The following is a 19,264-nucleotide window of genomic DNA, read 5'->3' on the forward strand; positions in this document are numbered from 1 at the left end:
AATGGAGAGAAAAGGGAGGAACAAAACACACAGTATGTCCCTTGTTGACCTGAGCAGAGACAGTGTTTGAATTCAGATGTCCTTAAAAAGCACATCTTTGTCCGTGTCAGGTGGATTGATTCCCATTCACCTGTGAGGATCAAAGGATAAGTGCTTACTCATAAACAAGTGGTGGGTTGTGAGGTGGCACCGTAGAGTTCTGCAGCGGACTGGAGTGGACAGAGTATAATTAATGAACGTGAAACGTTGCAGCACTGACAGAAAACAAGGCTGGGTGATTTATTAATGGTCAAAGCCAGGTGAAGGTTAATCCATAACTAGATTTTTTGTGATCTGTTGTGTGCATGTAGTGAAGGAAAAAACATAGAAAAATCAATGACTATTGAATATTATTTTTAAAAATTGCATTCGTTTTATTTTGCTGGCAGCATTCCTTCAACGAAGTCTCTCTCTTTTTTTTAAGTTAAATGAAATGTCTGAGACAGATGGAGTCAGGCAGACAACTGATCTATATATTCTACCTCTACAGGCAGCAGGGAGTCTGATGATGAACAGATTGGTTTGTGTGTTGTTCGTTTGTGTCTTCGTCATGTGTCTCCCAGTCTGCATGTTTGCCAACAAACATTTGTCCAATTTCAACAAATCAGGTTAAGTCAGTTTTTTTTGTAAAGCTAAACTTCACAGAACACTGTGTGCATCAATAGACATTACAAAATATAAAAGTATTATACAAAAACTATGAACTAGAGACAAACCATTCACACTCCTATTCACACCTCTGGTCAATTTGAAGTAAAAATTACCTAATCTGCTTTTGGCATTAGGGAGAAAACTGGAGTAACAGGAAAAAACTACCTCCGTATTATTATAATTTCACTGTCAAGTTAACTTGTTCTTTACTGATGGCTGGAGATGACCATGTCTGGAGTATTCTTCCTTCCATTCTTTTCCACAGCCTAGATGACTCTTTTCATCATTAATCACTGATGATTGCTCAATTTTAAATGTGCTTTTCTTCATCAGAAAGGAAGTGAAAAGAAAAAATGTGACACAAACAGCTTCTGCTTTGGCAGAAAAAAATTCACAGTTTGCATAAGTGTGAACAAACATGTTGGTTTTTTCTCTCTCTGTGGGCTGTGTCTTAATCAAGGATCCTGATTTCCAGTCCGCCTGCAGTCCACAGAGGGCAGACGAACAACCATATGAAGAATTAAAACAAAATGTAGCTTATTTCAGTTGAAGACCTCAAATAGAGGATCTGAGATTTTTTTTAAAAATTGAGTTAATTTTATCTATTGATGGATTAATTTTTTAAGATTTTTAATGGGGCCATTTCCAGTAAAAATTTAAAGAATCTAGAATAATGAATGAATAAAATCACATTATCTAAGATGACACACAAACTGTAGTTAACACGATTTAATGTCGTTCCTTTAACATATATTTCACTACAGCTCGCCAGAGACATCTAGTGGCCACAACTTGCACTATAGGCCAGACAAGACTAAATGAATTGAATATTTTATATATTTGTAGCGATTATCAATTTTGTTTTTTATATATATATATATATAACTAAAGGAATATTACCTTAGAATTAAAAGAGTAACGAAAAGAAAACATAGATCCTCGAACATCGATGTTATAAAATGTAAGTTTATGATACTCCTTTGGCGCAGAATACTTTTTTTAATCAAAGAAAAATAAAATTTGGGTTAATAAAATAAAACAAAATTAAATTTAAAAAAAAAAACAATGGAAGAGCACATTATCCATTATGTTTTATTGAAGGTTGACGTAACCGAACGCAGCCCCCCGGTTTCTGGTCACATGCTAGATCAGCTGACAGCTCACTGCTTCTGCTTTTGATGCTAGTCGTCTGTCGGCAGATAGATGGCGGTTCTCCATTAAAATATTATAAATTAACTATCGTTGATCTAATTGGCGTGGTATTCTCAGTTTGAGATAGATACACCTCTATCATCCAGACGGTTCTGTCACCGGATAGATGTTGTTGGAGTGGATGATGAACGGACACGCCATTCTTTACACGGGGGTCACTTTGGCCTTCTGGAGCACCATACTCATCGTCGGTAAGATCATATTTTAACAAGAAATTGATTCAGTATGTAGAAAATATTGAATGACAACGATAGTCTGTTTACTGTCTTGTATTTATAGTGTCCTCCACACTGCAAAGCGTGTTTATGTGTTTCCTTAATGACGGAAGTGTTCAAATTATGGCACAGGGACGTTTCTGTTTCATTTGCAACCATCTGTTACAGAGGTTAATGTGTTAGCATGTATCGCTAACGGGGTGCAAAACAAAATTGAATTGTCATGACAACTACTTATAAACCTGAAAAATGTGGTTAATTTTCTATCAAAATTACCGTTTCGTTAACGTATGTTATCACTTGGCAGCTCTGCACCGAGCTTCTGCCTGTTAGCATCAACGCAGCTTAGCTCTTTGCTAACGCGTCAAAACAAAATGTCAGAGCATGCTATCGAATCGCACTGTTCTTTAATAACTAGAGACAAACAATATAAGCATTCTGTTTTTGTGCTGCACATGCTCTGGTTAAACCATTTCTTTTGTTAGTTTTAAGAATAATAATCTTCTCGTGCTAACGTTAGCTTAGTTGCCTCTTAGCTGACAGCCGTTCAGAAATGGGAACTGCTGCAGCTTTCACGTGATAGTGAGACATTTCCCTAAGGCTGCAACTTTTCTGCTTGACTTTTGCACTTTGTTGTGACTAATTAAGGCATTGTTCACTAAAATAATATAGTACATGTATCTCTTTACATCGTTAAGTTGTGCACTGCAGAATAAGAACTCCAAACATCAATTGTTTGTGCTAAATCTTAACAGTAAAAAAACCTTTCAAAGTAATGTACATAATGACAATGTCTCCTTATTCTTACATGGATTTGATTTTAATTGTTTTTTTGCAGGCCTCTGTTACACTATATTTGACCTTGGCTTCCGCTTTGATGTGGCATGGTAAGTAGTTTTGGTATAGTAGTTTTGGCAAAGTCTCACTCTTTAGTGAAAATTATTTTTGTTAATAGAAAATTATTCAATGTAGCATATTTTTAAAATGTAGTAATTAGGCTTTGGCAAATTAATATTTTACAGTAATGCATTTTGTTCCTAGAAAAACTTGCACGTCTTCATCAACTTCACTGATTTTCTCACAGGTTCCTCACAGAGACCTCCCCTTTCATGTGGGCTAATCTGGGGATTGGCCTGGCGATCTCTCTGTCTGTAGTGGGAGCTGCCTGGTGAGTCTAAAACCAGGAAATGTGTCGAAAGTCAGAACTCCAGTCTCGTAGTTTCAGTGTGTGACAAAGATGATTACATTCATACTGGTGTTCAACTACTTCCTCATTGACAAAAGCACTTTGTGAGAGCAGTATAAATATAAATGGAAATGGGAAACAAAATTAGTCATACAGATGTTTTTTTTTTATCACAATCTGTGTCATTTAAATTAATTCCAGATTCAATAGTTGCTTTAATTTTATATTAAAATAGTTTTAATATTTTATGTTTGTTATTTTCTGTTTTGACTCCAGATGGACACAAACTTTACACGGAAACATTTAAAATTGTAAAATATTTTTCATAATAAAATGTTGTGCCCCAGTTATCCTACTGAGTTATGAATGAAAATAAGTCTGAATTATTCAAAAAATGAATGGAAAAACTACATTTACAGCTGGTACTGTGCCCTGTAGAATCAAAGCTGACATTATTAACTTTGATCTTTTTATTCTACATCTATTTAGATGTGTATTTGATGAAAACATATCTAACAACACCTCTTGCTTACTCTTGATATTTCTTTCTTTAATATAAGTTAGTGATGTCTCTGATGCTAAGCATGTACATCTGCTCCATAGGGGTATTTACATCACTGGCTCCAGTATCATTGGTGGAGGTGTGAAGGCTCCACGAATCAAAACCAAGAATTTGGTCAGGTAAGCCATCGAAGAAAAAACTTCATAGCTTTGCAGGTAACAACCCAGCACCTTGTAGTGCAGTGATTTATCATAATAAATAATTATAATGACAGTCGCTGTGCCCTGTGTCACCCTCACATTAGATCAAGTGTTCATTTAGTCTTGTCTCGTTGTAGCATCATCTTCTGTGAAGCTGTTGCCATCTATGGGATCATCATGGCCATTGTCATCAGCAACATGGCTGAGGTGAGACTTTCACTTCTCTTTTTTAAGCATCACTGTGTTATCATGCATCTAGTATTTATAAAAAATAAACAACGCTCTCTCCTACAGAACTTCAGTGGGACGACCCCTGAGACCATCGGAGCCAAGAACTACCAAGCAGGTGAGGAGGTTAAAGAACGCTAGAGTCTTTCATTTGGTTTAAACATTTAATTTACTTAAGTTACGTTTTCCTCCCACCAGGATACTCCATGTTTGGGGCCGGTCTAACTGTCGGCTTCTCCAATCTCTTCTGTGGCATCTGTGTGGGCATCGTGGGCAGCGGAGCAGCTCTGGCCGATGCCCAGAACGCCAGCCTCTTCGTCAAGATTCTCATCGTGGAAATCTTTGGCAGTGCTATCGGCCTGTTTGGAGTTATTGTAGCCATTCTGCAGGTAAGTGACACTGGCTGTGCTGCTGCTGCTTCTTCAAGTCTAAATCTGGTCACGGTGTGTCAGAGTAAATGTTTTCTGAAATTCCTAGAAATACACGAGCTTCCTGCAGAGCCATTCTGCTGTGTCTGCATTTAAAAGGCCCTAACGACATTTCCTCTTCTCCCACAGACATCGAAAGTAAAAATGGGAGACTAACCGGCCTTCACGCTCCGAGAACGAAGACCAGGCTGGAGGGCAGACAGATTATTCTGTATATACATCGTAAATTATTTAAATGTCTCTATTTAGCTGGTGTATTTTTAACCTTTGTTTATCCAAGAGTGTGTGTTTGACCTGTAAATACAAACAAACAGAGTTGCAAGGTTTTAACAACCAGGTCTGTGGGCGGTCAACTGTGGACAAGTTTCTTTGGATGTCATGGACTTGTCAGACCACTCTTGAATAAACAGTCAGTTCAAAATACATGAGAATATTTGAAAACAAACATATTTGTGTGTGCGTGCGTGTGTGTGTGTGTGTGTGTGTACACTGGATGTGATTTTTGTTTTTTCCTTTCCTGTGAAGCATGAGGTTGATTACTGTTGTGTTTGTAGACTTTTATTTTACGTCTGTTGTGGTCCCTTCTTCCAAATACAGTATTTATCAGACATTCTACTGTAAGAGTCCCTAACACGTCCAAGGGCTCAGATCTGGATTCATGGACAGATCTCAGTGACGGGCCTGGTCTAAAGATGTTCTTCTCTTGTTAACTCTATGAAGGCAGATACTTTATTCACATCCAAAAAACATAGCTTCAACAAAGCTGGTCTGATTTTTTTTTCCCCCTGGTTTGATTTCCAAATTTAACATCCTGTCCTTTTAGCTGCATCTTTAAGGATAAACAAGAAAAGTGATTGTAGCTAACAGCCTTAAAGTACCATCTTATAAAATAGTCATAATGCTGTCAGGCAGTCAAGATGGAGCAGAGTGTGAAGCTGTGCTTTTCTGCTCCTTTACTGTACTCTATACATTTTCTCAAATGTATATGGTAATGAGGAAGAAACATATATTGTAGTAACACGACACTAACTGCTATTTTCAAAATGTTCCAGTATGAAACCAGCTTCACAAATTTAAACATCTTATCTTTGTCAAATGTTTAATGTTCGTTTTCCCACATCTGCCAACATTCCAGAGGATTGTATCATGTGTTCTGAGTGCACTTAGAATCACCAACATCAGGCTCCTGGTGTATTACAGCAAATTATTCATTGAGTTCAACATTCCACTGTTTCCTACTCTACCCCATCGATGTTTACTTAATATTGATCTCATAAATGGTGATATGTCGTGATTTTCTGACACAGATGGAGAATACTGAAATATTCAGTCTTCTTGTGACTATAAAAAGAGACAACAGACCACAGCTATTCATCCCACATTGTCAGGTTTATTTTCTTTGAACTTTGTGAATCCTGAAAGAGTATTGACCTTGAATTGAATGTGGAAAAAATGGAAAAGATGTAGGAATATCTGTAGACGTGACATCTGTGATACATCTGACACACTGGGCTCTGTACTGAACTGTGTGTTTATCTTGATGTGGTTGTGAACAGAAAATATTGTTTTTGACAATGTGTAAAATAAAAAACAAATCTTTCTCCCAGGTTCATAAATGTACTTGAAAAAATATTAAAATGTTCCAGTTGAGATTGCTGTCTGTGTTTGCCTTGATTTATGTTTAGTTTTTAATACAAATAAAAATATGGCCTCAAATAACGACCTTAATATGTCTACAAGTTGGCTTTTAGTCAAAACTAGTTTTAAACTTGTGAAAGAGGATTTTTATAAGCCAAAAAGATGCTGACAACGCCACAACAAAGTTGATAAGTTATCCTGCAGCGCTGCCTGAACACCACACGACGGCGCCAAAAACCACAAAATACGTTTTAAAAGGACTTCACGCAGGATTTGTCCCTAATTCAAGTGTCAACAGATTTAAGCATTTTTTTATTTTTATGTAAATATATATTAATAAAATCGACCACACAAGCAGTTGTTATTGAAGAATACATTTTGAAAGGTGTGTATTTATGATTTACCCACTTCTAGAATTGAGCCTGGATACATAGTGTTATGGTATTTCAAGATATTTCTAATAAACATTTAAAAATTAATATTCACAATTGGTTCATTACAATATTAAACTTTTTTGACTACTTGTTAAATTCAGGTGGTAGAATATTACAAGATGTTTTTAAATTATTGATATTATTAATAATAATCAATTTAATTCCCCGTTGAAATCCCAGAATGAGGATGTCTGTATTTTTTATTCCAAGAGCAAATGAATACAGTATAATATAGTATTTTGGCTGATTTTTAGTGTTTACACAGTCTGAGTGTTCATTCCACTAAAATCATCGGTATAATTAGAGTATATTAAATTCGATATCATCTCCTTCTTAACCAATAAATTGATAAATAGCTCAATACTACACAGTGCAAACTCAAATTTTATAATGAATGGAGTTCCGTAAATAAAAAATAAAACCAAATATGGTGTTCTAATCGTTGTTGTTGTTGTTGTTGTCGTTTTTATCATATTGTGGTTTTCGCGTCTCCAGAGACACGAGTATCCAGCAAACGAGTTTGTGGACCATTCGGGCTTCCGTAGGCAGCAGGAGTGAAAGGACCTGCTCGCAGCTGATGCTGAGAGCATCCCTTTTGCTCTCAGCTTTTCCTCATAATCCTCACCAAAAACACAACGAGATGATGGCAAATCCTGCAGGTTGCATCCCTCTGCTTTGCGTTTCCAGTAGCATCGTCATTGTATCTCATGCCTGGCGCAGGATTATGCTTATACAGTCGATGTAGATCAGACACAATAGTCTGTCTGTGGAAAAATGAGAATATAGTTCTCTTGTGTAGAGTCGGGCTGCACCGAGCCTTTAGCTTCGAGTGTTTTTCTTCATTATTTTTAAACATTTGTCGGGCAGCAGAATCCTGCAACGGCATTTTAAGTTCCCCTGTGTCGGTGGGTGTGGATACATTTACTGGTGCTCCAGCAGAAGAGATGCAGAGATAGAAGTGTCCGCCTCACAACATCAAGGTAGGCACAGGCTACTGCTCTGAGATGCATTGTTTGATTCCACCTCACATCCACGCTTTTCTTCCTTACCTCGGCTCTTTGCACTCATCTATCCTGATATTCGGTGCATTTTGTTTAAAAATATGGTGTAAATGATGAAATGTTAACAGAACTACATGCTGTGCTTTTGTTATCATGCACATTGTGGTCAACTAGCAGCACTGGTACAAACGCCATAGTGGGTCCTCGCACTGCTCCACAGTAAATGGACCAGCAGCAGCAGCAGCAGCAGCAGCAGCCACACTGCTGAAGGGACCCTGCAGCCACTGGGCATTAGTGCAGAGTCCACCCTGGACTTGACCACATCTGTGTCCAGATGATGCCATGTCTCACCCACTCTTCACTGAATGTCTCCAGGAATTAGGTACTCATAGTCTGGAATCAGTTTGACTTATGATGGATTCAAAACAAAACAAACGATTACATAATATTCATTATTTCATTTGCAAATCTATGATTGGTGCCAAATGACGTATAAGAAGAAGGCAAGTGATGCAGCAGGTCTACGTACTGCTGCAAAACCCTATCTACTGCTATAGAATCTGATACATTAAGTAAACACTAAATCGTTTTTACAGAGGAGTGTCGTCCTATCAGTTACACAGGTAAACATTTACAAATAATTCCTGCAACATCTTCTGTACAAGTTTTAACAGGAGCAGAGAAATACCTGAATTTGTCCTTCACCGACAGGTTCAGGTATTAAAATCAAGTTTAAATGTTTTTTCCAGTAAGAAGGATAAGTCAGAGTTCACAGATTAGTGAAGCCTGAACATCTGAACTTTTACCAGCTAAAGTGCAAATGCCAGCATCAGCAGTGGTTTTTGTCCAAAGACAGTAGCATCACTGCTGTTTATACACTGAGGCTGTATTGAACTATTAGACCGTTACGTGCTTCAGACAAGATAAAGTCTTTTTATGCTAATGTCAAACATGGAAGTCAGCCAGTGGTGACCTTCAACTGATGAGAAATAGGGAAATATTTTCTTTACAAAATGCCAAAGGAAAGTGGGGTTTTTTTTAAACCACATGATGTTTCTGTTATTTCTTTTTTATAAATCAGAGACAAAAAAAGACAAAACAGAATGGAAAACAATCACAGACATTGTCAACATATTAGATCGTCATCTAAAGTAAAGAAAAAAAAAGTATTTGCATTTCAGGTTCAACTCAATTGGATTTTGCCACAAGGGTTGTTTACAAAAACATACTAGAATTCCTGACAGCACAATGATATGATAAAGCATAGTCACAGGCTGAATGCAGCCCTGTTAGGTCACGCTGCCAATGTTTGTTACAGGGAGGAAGAGTAACCCAACGGTTGACACCAAATTCAGACACTTGGCATAAAGAGAGAGAGAGAGAGAGAAAATCTCTGGCACAACTGGAGTAAGTGATGTGCAGCCACATGCCTCAGAGGTTCGTGGCTGAAAGAGTAAAAATGTGCAAAGAAGAGACAGAGCAGTTTGTGTTTGTTTTTGTGGGTACTGTCAGGGAAAGTATTATATTTGACTTGTTATTTAAGGAGCAGTTGAACCCAGGTGACATTTGATGTTCGTGAGGTATTGATATGTTATCAGGACTGACGCCGCCAGACAGAAAATTATTTCTTTGCTCTCACCTCAGTGGCAGAATGTTGACGAGAAAAGAAAAAAAAAAACAGAATATTTCAGCCACTTAACAAAGAACTCATCTGAAAGCAATCTGTGCTTCAGTCAGCAGTCAGTCTGAATTTATTCAGTCCAGGCACTTATTCCACTTGTAAAGTTGAGTTTTTAAACCGCTCAGTCTTCGGCTACATCATTTTTACATCAGACTCAGTGAAGCTGTTGTTCTGTTGCTTCCTTCATCTGTCTGGGGGAGGAGGGGGGAGGTAGGATGTCCATTTAAAGAGTGTGCATTACTTTGATGAATAAAGAGACTGCATTAACATACAAAAGATGTTCTGTCTAATCTTTTTACTGGGCTTCTAGAAGATTACCTGAATGTACCTGTCTGCAAATACACCTCAGTATTCAGAGCATCTCAGTTTCTCCTCCTGATTTGTGCAGATTGTGACATAACAGAATTGAGGTTGTAAAAGCAATGATAGTGCACACAAAGTTGATGAATGGCTGTAACTCAGAGAAACATATTTCGCTGTTTTGCTGTTCTTTCTCAAGATTTTCAGAAGAACTGCCCTCTGAAGTCCTTATGTCTGTGACTTGCCCCTGCAGCTCAGAGGATGCTGAGTACAAAACAAAGATGGCCGCTTGTTGAGTAAAGTGTACCACAAGAGTTTTCTTTTTGTTATTGTTGTTTTTACTTGAATCAGTGTCTCTTTTTTAGGATTAGGCCTTTGCTGCTTGTTGCTACATGGTCAGAATGACAATGTATGAATTATTACAAGATGGCATGTGAGGACATTTTACACTGGTCGAGTGTTTGTATGGATGTACAGCAGGAGAAAGAAGCTATAATTCACAGAGAAAAGCACATTTTATACATGGGTGCATATTATGTGTCATTTTGGGGGTTCATTTGTGTGGAAAAACAATGTGAGAGCAAAGGAAAGTATCAAAAATTAATCAAAGGTGTTACAGTTTACTCATTTTATTATTTTGATCATTCATTTGTGACTTGATGTAGTGGTCCTTGATCTAGTGGAAAGAGAGTTAGTGTTCTAAATGAAGAAATGCAGTTTTAATAGTTGTCTCTTGTGCATTTTCTAATGTTGAACAAATAAGCTGTTTTTATTTCTTAATTTTATTTTCTGCAAACTGTCGCCGTCTACTGGCCACAGATAGCACAACCGACTGCACTGCAAGTGTTTGGCAATCGTCATAAAAGCTATAAACGCAGCATTCAACTTAGCTAACGGATATTAAAGAGTAGGGAAATTATTAAAGGTTGAGATATAAACTGTTTTAGAATCAGTATTATCATTATTCATAATTATTTTCATTTTTGAATTTGGTTTTCTACTATGTAAAGATATCTATTTTGTTCATGTTCCACAAGAGTAGGATAGCGGAGTGACACATTTTATGATAAGATTTTAATAAGAAATGCGGTCAATTGTTTTGGTTTTAGCTCCACCAATAACTAGTTCCGGCCAAGTTCTTCTTATTATTATTATTATAAATAGAGATGATAATAATAATTATGGGGAAAAAGCTAATTAAGTTTGTTTGTTTTAAATCGAGCTATGAAAATAAATTCCACAACATGAGTAAATCTCTGCCATTTTTATTTTGTAAAAGTAGCTCTGAGAAAACAAAAGGTTGGAGACCACTGCACCAGTACATCGACACAGTGTAGGGCTGTGGCTCAGTGTTGAAGCTTCCTCCTCTGTCAGCAGTGCATGACAGATGAGTCTTCTCTCTGTTTCACTTCAGTCAGGACCATGATTTATGTTCCTGACATTTATGTTAATGACACTGACACAGTGCTGAACTGGAAGTAACTTTATTGTCGCTTCTCAGGAGACAGACGTTACTCACTCTGGGGTTTTATAAATAACATGGTCTAGTGGGCTGCTCGTCCTCCCCAGGTAACATTGTCTGCACTGGGGTTAATATATTTAAACACTGCATACTTCAAAACACATTTTAGAGCATTGTCTCTGTATGTGGTTTGGTCCTGTATATGATACATATACCTGTACACATATATATGTATTTGTCAGACATTGTTTTTCAGTTTAACAACTGTGAATGGATGTTAAGCCTCTTGTGTTATGGCAAAGAGCTCTGGTTTCCACAGATTCACTCGCCACGCACCTTCTTCCTTTGGCACGTCCAGACAGAACCAGTAGCAGCAGCAGCTAATCTTAATTCTTGTGATCACTCTGTCATGTTGGTATTCGTCGTCATGGGAACTGCCCTGGCCATCCTTGAGAAACTGAGGGAGAAATTTTGGAAAAGGACACCTGTTAGGCGTGAGTTGTGTTCATGAGAAGTGTTTTGACCTGTTGTTGACTTGGCTCAGTTGGCATTTTGTTCCAACCAGACTTCAAATGTGCCCCAGATAACCAGATAAGAGCGCCAGATAGTTTGTACTAGTAGGATTAGATGGAATTGTTTTATACTTAATAGTATTTTCCTGCCATGTATCCCCGTGTAATACTGTATATAACACAGCCTTCAAGTCTAGTGCATTTATTGAAACCCAACCTGAAGAGGTATAGTACAATAGTCTGTACAGGCGAGTACACAAAAGAAAATGCTCGTAATGGTTTGTAAATAAACCGTTGAGTCCAAACCATTTTCTTAATGCTCTATAACTACACAGAAAATATAATTGACAACCAAAGAAAGCACCACAACAAAGACCATAGTGACCTCGAGCCTCATATCCCAGAGTCGAAAAAATGAAGGCAGTCATTTGAATAAACAGTCTTTAAAACCTCCCACCAAATCCTCTTTTCACTCCACCTACCCACAATCCTTCACCCCCGTGAGGCTTCCCTTCCATGAAGCACTTCATTTACTGCTTTGCTCCACTGCCAAGAGCCGCTAAAGTAGAGAGAGAGAGATAGAGAGAGGGAGGGAGGAGAGACGGTGAAACCAGACATCAGTGAGAGGGAGAGATGGTGATGATAATAATGATGCTAATGTTCCCACAGTATGGATCTCAGCTTCACATGGGCTTTTGTTGCAACTGTAGAGCAGCTGAGGAGCTCAGGGTGTTCTAGAAAGTACCTCGTCATAATCCAGCATCTCACTCACTGTGATAGTACTTCTCCAGTGTCCGGTGTCTTTCCACGCCGTGGCGTCAGTTGTCTTCTTTCTGTCCCTTCAGTTTGATCTGAAGGAGCTAAATTATAGAACACATGAAGCCAGAAAGTGTGGAGGATAGCTTTTAGTTAAAGGTAAAATAGTTGAAATTTGGAGACGTTAAACAACACTTTTGTCAAATAAGTTATTAAAAGGTTATGGAAAAGTAATTCTGAACTAGCTGCAACAGTTCTGTAAAGTAAGAAGACACTGTGTCTCGGTGACTCATCTAAAGGTCAGTACGACTCTCCCTCTCTCTTTCTCTCTCCCTTTCTCTCTGAGTCTCTCTCTCCCTGTCCCTCTCTCTTTCTCCCCCACTGATTTCTTTCAATTCTCCCTTTTCAGTTCATCTCTTTGTCTCAGTGCCAGACAGGGATTTCTGCTTTTCTTTCTAGTTCAAATTTAAATGGAGAAAAGAAACAATATCAGTGGCAGGTCGTCCATCTGAATGCTACACTCACAGGAAATCTTAAATGCAGAAAATAGAAGTGAGATTATTTTCAGTCTCTTTTTGGCGTCCAGGAAAGATATTGGGCCTCAATCACATGGTTCACAGTTTTGCCCCAGGTTATCGGATCATCTGATGTCAACAGTGCTCCTCAGTTTAAGTGACACTTAATTAACTGCAAGGCAGAAGACAGTGTTTTACATTGAAAAGCACTGTTAGCGTTAAAGCTCTGCTCACTGTCTGTTCTGCTGGCTGTGTCAGCTGTGCAGAAAGTTATCATTTGTACCAAACATATAACACAGAGATTCAGTTCAATGCATATTTACTGAGACCCAACCTTAAAAGTACTACATTGGTATCAGCAGGTACACAAATGAAAATACTTTTAGCATTAGAGATGTGTAAACAGCTACATGTTCACCAGTGATCACAACTAAACAGCATTAGAAGTATACAGTTCATTCATTCATTTATTTACTGATTCTTTATGACATGACCCCTGACCTTTAGACCAAGTTTGTGTTGTGTTTTCTTTTCTGACTAATCTCTTTTTCTGTGGCATACATTCTTTCTTATGTCACACTAAAAGTTCACCCTGGGGATAACCAGACTTATAGATTCTAGAATAAACAAACCACTCTGTTGTTGTCCACTGAGGTCAAAGAAAAGGTCAAGAAGCCCCCTTTGCTCTTTAAAGTTTAGACACTGACAGTATTTCAGCTGAAGGCTAAGATATAACATGAGTCTGTCCTTCTGGGCACCAGTTGGTTTGTGGGTAATGAACCTGCCTCTGGTGAGATGTGCTAGAGCCAATACAGCGCTCCGAGGCTCCATATAATAATATGTGTCAAATACATTTTTGATAAGACTGGGAAGGGCTGGCTGGGGCATGGGGGGCTTAATCACAAGAGGCCTGAGGGAAGAGTGAAGGAGGGGCAGCAGTTTATCTGTAAAACCAGAAAGAAAAAAAACAGAAACAGACTGATGATTGTCTACGTCTCGTAAGAAATTATTTTTTTGCTGCAGATTTATTTATTTTATTTATTTATTTTCACGTTTTTCAAGTCCAATCACAGTGAAATGCGGTGTAAAAAAAATGAGGCCCATTTAAATTTTTGTAGAACTTCTGCTTGAATTTTATTGATGTGGCAACATTTTTATTACCTTTATAAAAATAAATCCACACTTTACAATAAAAGTCTGTGAGGAACAGACAGTGGACTTTGAATCCAAGCAGAGAATAAATAGATTTATTTTCTGTGTGCAGATTTGGAGAAATGTTCAACAGTTTCTTTCCTCGTTGAACAAGAATTGACCGTCATCATTAAATAAGGATGTCATTCTGTGAACTGCCCTCTTACATTTTACACATCGCTATCGGCTGATCTCCGCTTCTGACATATGTTTGGCCTTGACCTGATAAATTATGTACTGCCACAAATTACCAGTCTGGTAGCCCGTCTGGTAACCAATTAAAATTTTAAGATACAGATGTTGCAGACCTGCAAGTGGAAGGTTCATCTTCAGGATGTGACTTTAAAAAAAATCAGCATTTGTGTAAATGAAGTTGTTAAGCATTACTTGTTCCTGATTCCGATCTAATCGTCATGTTTTGTTGTTTCTGTTCAGATAACAAAAGTGACTCTAGATTTCCTGAAGAGGAAATGGAATCAGTCTCGAACGCACTGAGGTTCGGCAGCGACACGCTGGAAAGATCAGACACTGAAACTCGCAGCAGTCACATCTCGTTCTAACCCAGCCTGTCTGTTTTGGCCCACCCCCGCTGTACAGCTCTGACGCGCTGCATATCTCAGGTATCCAGTTGGCACAGATGGAGCTACTTTAAGACATAAAAACTCAGTCTCAACTGGAAAGATTAGCCGAAAGCAGGTCTCACGCGGATCCTAGAAAAGTCTTAAACAGCATTGAATTCCTAATCACCCACGGAAAATGAGTTTTCTGTTGAAAAAAAAAAAGATAAGCATTTCAAAGCAGCTGTGATGTTTTTGGATGCGTAACGACAAATTACAATAAATCAACATTGAATTTGTTTTAGTGAGCATTATATATTTTTTACATGTAATCTGCTCTATTTTGGAACAGGTGGAAAATTCAATAAAATTAGTCAAACCATCTTTGGTCTGTTGACTGAGAACCAGCCTTGAAACCTAAAGGAGACGGAGGAAACAGGCAGTTACAGGATTTTCCACATCACATCTTTTTATGACATGTCTCTCTGGTATCCTTGGCAGACATGGTCAGATCTGGGTAAAAAAGCAGGAGTTGTTGAGTAAACTGAAAGATAAAGGCTGTATTTACTGTGTCCCTCTGGTCGTATTTCCTGTCCTCGGTCTTTCCCCGACCTGCGTCCTCTGAAGTCTGTTATCTGCTCCGACTCATTATTAAATCTTTGGCATTGTTGACTAGATGAAATAAGCAGCCCTGTTGTGCTCTGGGTTATTGTCTGCCTTCGGTCGGCTGATCTTTAGTACCAAAAAGAAGCTTGATGGTGTAAATTGTTTTAAGAAATGTGGAGCCAGATGTCAACAAATAAAATAGTTAGATCGGTAGACAATGATCGGTAACATATATGTCATATGTTTAAATTTCTAGTCATCTCAGGTAGTGTCTACCTGTTTCAGAACACAGTGTGGAAGCTTAATAACCCAAGCACTGAGGCAGGATTGAGTGTTTACCCTTAATAAGATTTGCCGTGACTGTGCCGTTCCTCCAGCATTCCCCGGCTGGAGCCGCAGTAACTCAACACCACTTCTAAGACTTTTATCAGATTTCACATGTTTTCCACCTGTCAGCTGAGATGGATTTGAACCTGAAGGTGCAGACAGTGATATGATGTATTTCCTCAACTATTGAGGTTCTTGTGATGTCGAGAAGAATACTGAAAGCAATGTATTTTCTTTTCAAGAAATAAAAAAAAAATCAATGGATTTTTTTGATGTTTAAAAATCAACCACATTTCCAGATAAAAATACCCACATATATATAAATATATATATATATGGGTATTTTTATCTGTCTATATATTTGTATATGTCTGTATATGTACATATTTATTTAAAGTCAACAGTTAAGTACACCCCCAGTTGCAGGACTTATAGAGTTAGCATCAACAAATGTGTAACTAACCTACATAAACATTTATTGTCAGGAATGGCACATAAACATGGTCGACATTTGACGAGGTTTAGACGTACGTGGACATTTCAACTTTTCAGTTGAAGAAACAGATGAGCTTCTCTGTTCATCAGACTGTTTGTACTTATTTAAATGCTGCTGGAGTACGTTCTCGTTCTTCCCTGCTGCTCCTATGGTGAATGCAGTGTGTATTCTCTGATGTCATCCTAATTTAGCGTACAATACAAATACTTTTAAAACCATTTGGCTGGAAAATTGAATGGATTGGCTGAGCAGCTTCAGTCGAGGCTCCTTATTTGTTTGCATCTGTTAATGTTTTGTTTGTTTGTGGTGATGGGTAACTTACTTGGTAAATGTAGTGTGGCAGTCGAGCGTCACCACAAAGAAACAGTCCTAAAATGCTGCAGCTGAATATGAAGAGTCTTCTAGGAGTCAGTCTTCAAACCTGAAGAAATCCCTAATCCCTAATCCAGTCCAGTTTGTATGAACTTTTGACACTGAAATGTCCAGATTAATAGCCTTTGCTACTTCACTTCCTTTATCCTCATTTATTTTTACCTGTTTGTCTTCCAGTTTTCCCCAGGTGCCTGAAGTTTCCATGGTTGACAACAACTTGCAAAGGTCAACAGTGGGTGGAGAACCTACGCAGTCTGCTGATTTGTTGCCAGGGGACATCGTTATCTAGACTGGAACGTTTGGGAGACGACACAACACAACAAACGTATACGTTTATCACCTGCTATAATGGAAATACCCCAATAAAACTGCCTGGACACTTAGATACTTCATGGTGGTAACCGAGGACAAAGTGTCCAAGTGATCACAGCTGTTGGGCTGAGGTACTGACGACCAGTCCTTATCAATAAGCCCATGATCCCTGCGGAGGTCAGGTAGTTTATTCCCCCAGTCGGTGTCAGGTGTTCTGAGATAATTTCCTTATTCTGGCGTCAACAGTGCTGTTTGAAAACTCTTTTATCACTGTGTCACCTTGAGCTACTGGCATGAGTTTATGTCCATAACTGGCCTTGTCGTGGCTGGCCGTCGCAGGACGGTTGCTTTCCTCTGCCATGACCCGACTGATGTTGGGCCGGACTCTGGAGCGCATCTGTAAAGGCGTTTTGCTGCTGTGCCTGCTCCACTTTCTCATCATGATGATTCTGTACTTTGACGTTTACTCGCAGCGCTTCGACCTCTTCAGCCGCTTCAACAACGGACGTAATGGGTCCAGGAATAACAACAGTGGAGCGACTGGGAGTGGACACCACTATTACTATTACAACCTTTCCAGGCCAAATGCAACATTAGCCAGCTACCTGGCTGCAGGTGAGCAGCTGGTGTTGAGCATGCAGCCGGAGACCAATCAGAAGCCTTCTCCCAAGCCATTGCCGCCATGCCCTGAGAACCCTCCTGGTCTCGGTGAGTAGGATTGTAAATCTGTGCTTAGTTTTAAAACTGGTGCCATTTGTTTTGGCATTTTTGGATTTTATCCCCATGGTAATTAGATTTCTCCATAGCCACCACTGGTACAGATAATATAGTTTGAGAATCAATCATTTAAATTGAAAGGTTTTCAGACTGTGATGTACCTACATACGTGCGTTGATTGAGTGTGTTATTGTTTTTCTTGTTGATCAGATTAATTTGTTTGAATTATCGCAGCCTGGTTGTTGATGAAACGGATTAATTTCACTCTCGTCAAATAACAACAGATAGCAGGGCTTCGCTGATTTAATGAATACACACTTCTCATTCTGGTCCACCTGTTCCATCTGTAAATGAGCTTTGCTAAGTTAATCCCATGCAGGCGGTATTGTGGCGGCGTCAACATTTTTCTCTTTGCTGATTGCTTTTCTCATTTGATAATGAGGTTTGTAACGTGCCCCGAAATTGGGAGCTGGAGATAAAGCTGTCATGTTGATTTGTCTGAAGTTGAGGTTCGCTGATTCCATTATTTGGCCTGGAATTGGCTGTCACTGATTCTGGCTTTGGCATTCACACCCAGCACAGGTGTACTCTTGTAGCTTATTGCTGCCTTTTTTATGTGATGGAGTGGCTGCCTGGGGCCTGTAATGAGCAGGAAGATGGAGGAAGACTGGGGGAGGCTGTTTTCACTCACAGGTGCAGCAGGAGAATGAGAGGGGGAGCGAAAGAGGGAGGGAGAAAAGGAGGGAGAGACAGACAGAGGTCTGACAGATGCTGGTGTGATGGTTGGTGAGAGGTGACACAGAGAGGTGAGACGTCACCACAGGGTGAAGGAGGGAACGGTGAGGGGAGAGGTCTGGGAGGAGGGTGAGGCTGGAGGTAAAGAGAAAGTAGGGAGAGAGAAGAGGAAGGAGGAAGTGGAAGAGTCAGGTAGGAAAAAGAAATGAGGGAAACTTTTGTATGAAATATAATATATATATATATACACTGCATCAGCTGCAGTGAGTTTTTCTTTTTATTAAACTAAGAATTAAGACATTAAAAGCAGGTTATGGTCTATGATTGCATTATATTCAACTTTATAATTGCCCTGGTATTTGACCAATGTGTACTCAAATGTATTATGTAATTTTTTTGAGATGGTAAAAAAAAACACTTAAATGCTATGTAACGTTTGATCATTGGTAGAAGAAGAGACTGCGACAGAGAGAGTGAGAGAGAGAGAGGCGGGATGAGAGGAAGAGGAAGAACAGAGCAAGACAGCCTGAGAGAGAGAGAGACAGAGACGAAGAAGATGGAGAGACAGGGAGAGAGAGACAGGCAGAGACAGAGGCAAACAAGCCCTTGGCTGTCCCACAACACCAGCTGACAGGTGCTGCCTTTATGAGTAGCTAGCATGCACAGCACCGAGTCAATGTCCTGGCTCTGTGTGTCACACACACACTCTCTCTCTCTCTTTCTCTCTCTCTATCTCACTCCCTTTCTCACTCTCTCTCTAACACACACACACATCATCACAATCAAAAAGTAAGCAGTAAAAAACGATTTCACTTTTTCCCCTCGGCTTCTTCTTTTCTGTAATTGTCTGTGAGTCTTCACATCATAGCAGCGTCCAGTAAACTAAAAAAGACAAACACGGCTTCATGATGTTTATTTGGAGAACTGCTGTTCATTTATCTGTTCTCTTTGGAATCATTCATTTCTGGCAACACGTTCTTTTCCCCTTTTC

The 19,264-nt window shown here is 39.0% G+C and overlaps 2 protein-coding genes and 1 long non-coding RNA gene across 5 annotated transcripts in view; 2 read left to right on the top strand and 1 right to left on the bottom strand.

Annotated features, from left to right (window-relative positions):
* The first annotated feature begins 1,833 nt into the window (after positions 1-1,833).
* Positions 1,834-6,311, top strand: atp6v0b (ATPase H+ transporting V0 subunit b). The gene is made up of 8 exons (XM_008334417.3): positions 1,834-2,093; positions 2,956-3,004; positions 3,202-3,285; positions 3,907-3,984; positions 4,143-4,212; positions 4,300-4,351; positions 4,432-4,622; positions 4,791-6,311. The coding sequence occupies exons 1-8, from the start codon at positions 2,009-2,011 to the stop codon at positions 4,815-4,817; spliced, it is 636 nt and encodes a 211-aa protein (XP_008332639.1). The 5' UTR covers positions 1,834-2,008; the 3' UTR covers positions 4,818-6,311.
* Positions 6,312-7,220: 909 nt separating this feature from the next.
* b4galt2 (UDP-Gal:betaGlcNAc beta 1,4- galactosyltransferase, polypeptide 2) overlaps positions 7,221-19,264 on the top strand; it is a 74,659-nt gene continuing 62,615 nt past the window's right edge. For both annotated transcript variants that reach the window (XR_001761710.2, XM_008334419.3), the window contains exons 1-2: positions 7,221-7,713; positions 16,687-17,529. Coding sequence is in view for 1 of the 2 variants with exons in the window: in XM_008334419.3 (XP_008332641.1) it covers positions 17,181-17,529 (349 nt within the window). In the remaining variant the exon portion in view is untranslated. The remainder of the gene's footprint in view (positions 7,714-16,686; positions 17,530-19,264) is intronic.
* On the bottom strand, positions 10,933-16,661 carry LOC112488691 (uncharacterized). Of its 2 annotated transcripts, XR_003053038.1 has the most exons (4): positions 16,460-16,661; positions 12,462-12,549; positions 12,172-12,248; positions 10,933-11,634 (listed from the first exon to the last, which is right to left on the bottom strand). It is a non-coding gene; the product is annotated as an uncharacterized LOC112488691 (long non-coding RNA). The 2 variants fall into 2 exon arrangements; XR_003053037.1 differs by lacking the exon at positions 16,460-16,661 and having other exon boundaries at positions 12,462-13,878.

Source organism: Cynoglossus semilaevis, chromosome 20, assembly GCF_000523025.1.
Source record: "Cynoglossus semilaevis isolate Cse_v1.0 chromosome 20, Cse_v1.0, whole genome shotgun sequence".
NCBI lineage: Eukaryota > Metazoa > Chordata > Actinopteri > Pleuronectiformes > Cynoglossidae > Cynoglossus > Cynoglossus semilaevis.

Bases quoted from the DNA above. Each gene is read 5' to 3' on its own strand.
- atp6v0b (XM_008334417.3), top strand. From the start codon at position 2,009: ATGTTGTTGGAGTGGATGATGAACGGACACGCCATTCTTTACACGGGG. The intron at 3,286-3,906 runs GTGAGTCTAAAA...TCTGCTCCATAG, and splicing joins TCTGTAGTGGGAGCTGCCTG to GGGTATTTACATCACTGGCT. The intron at 3,985-4,142 runs GTAAGCCATCGA...GTCTCGTTGTAG, and splicing joins AAAACCAAGAATTTGGTCAG to CATCATCTTCTGTGAAGCTG.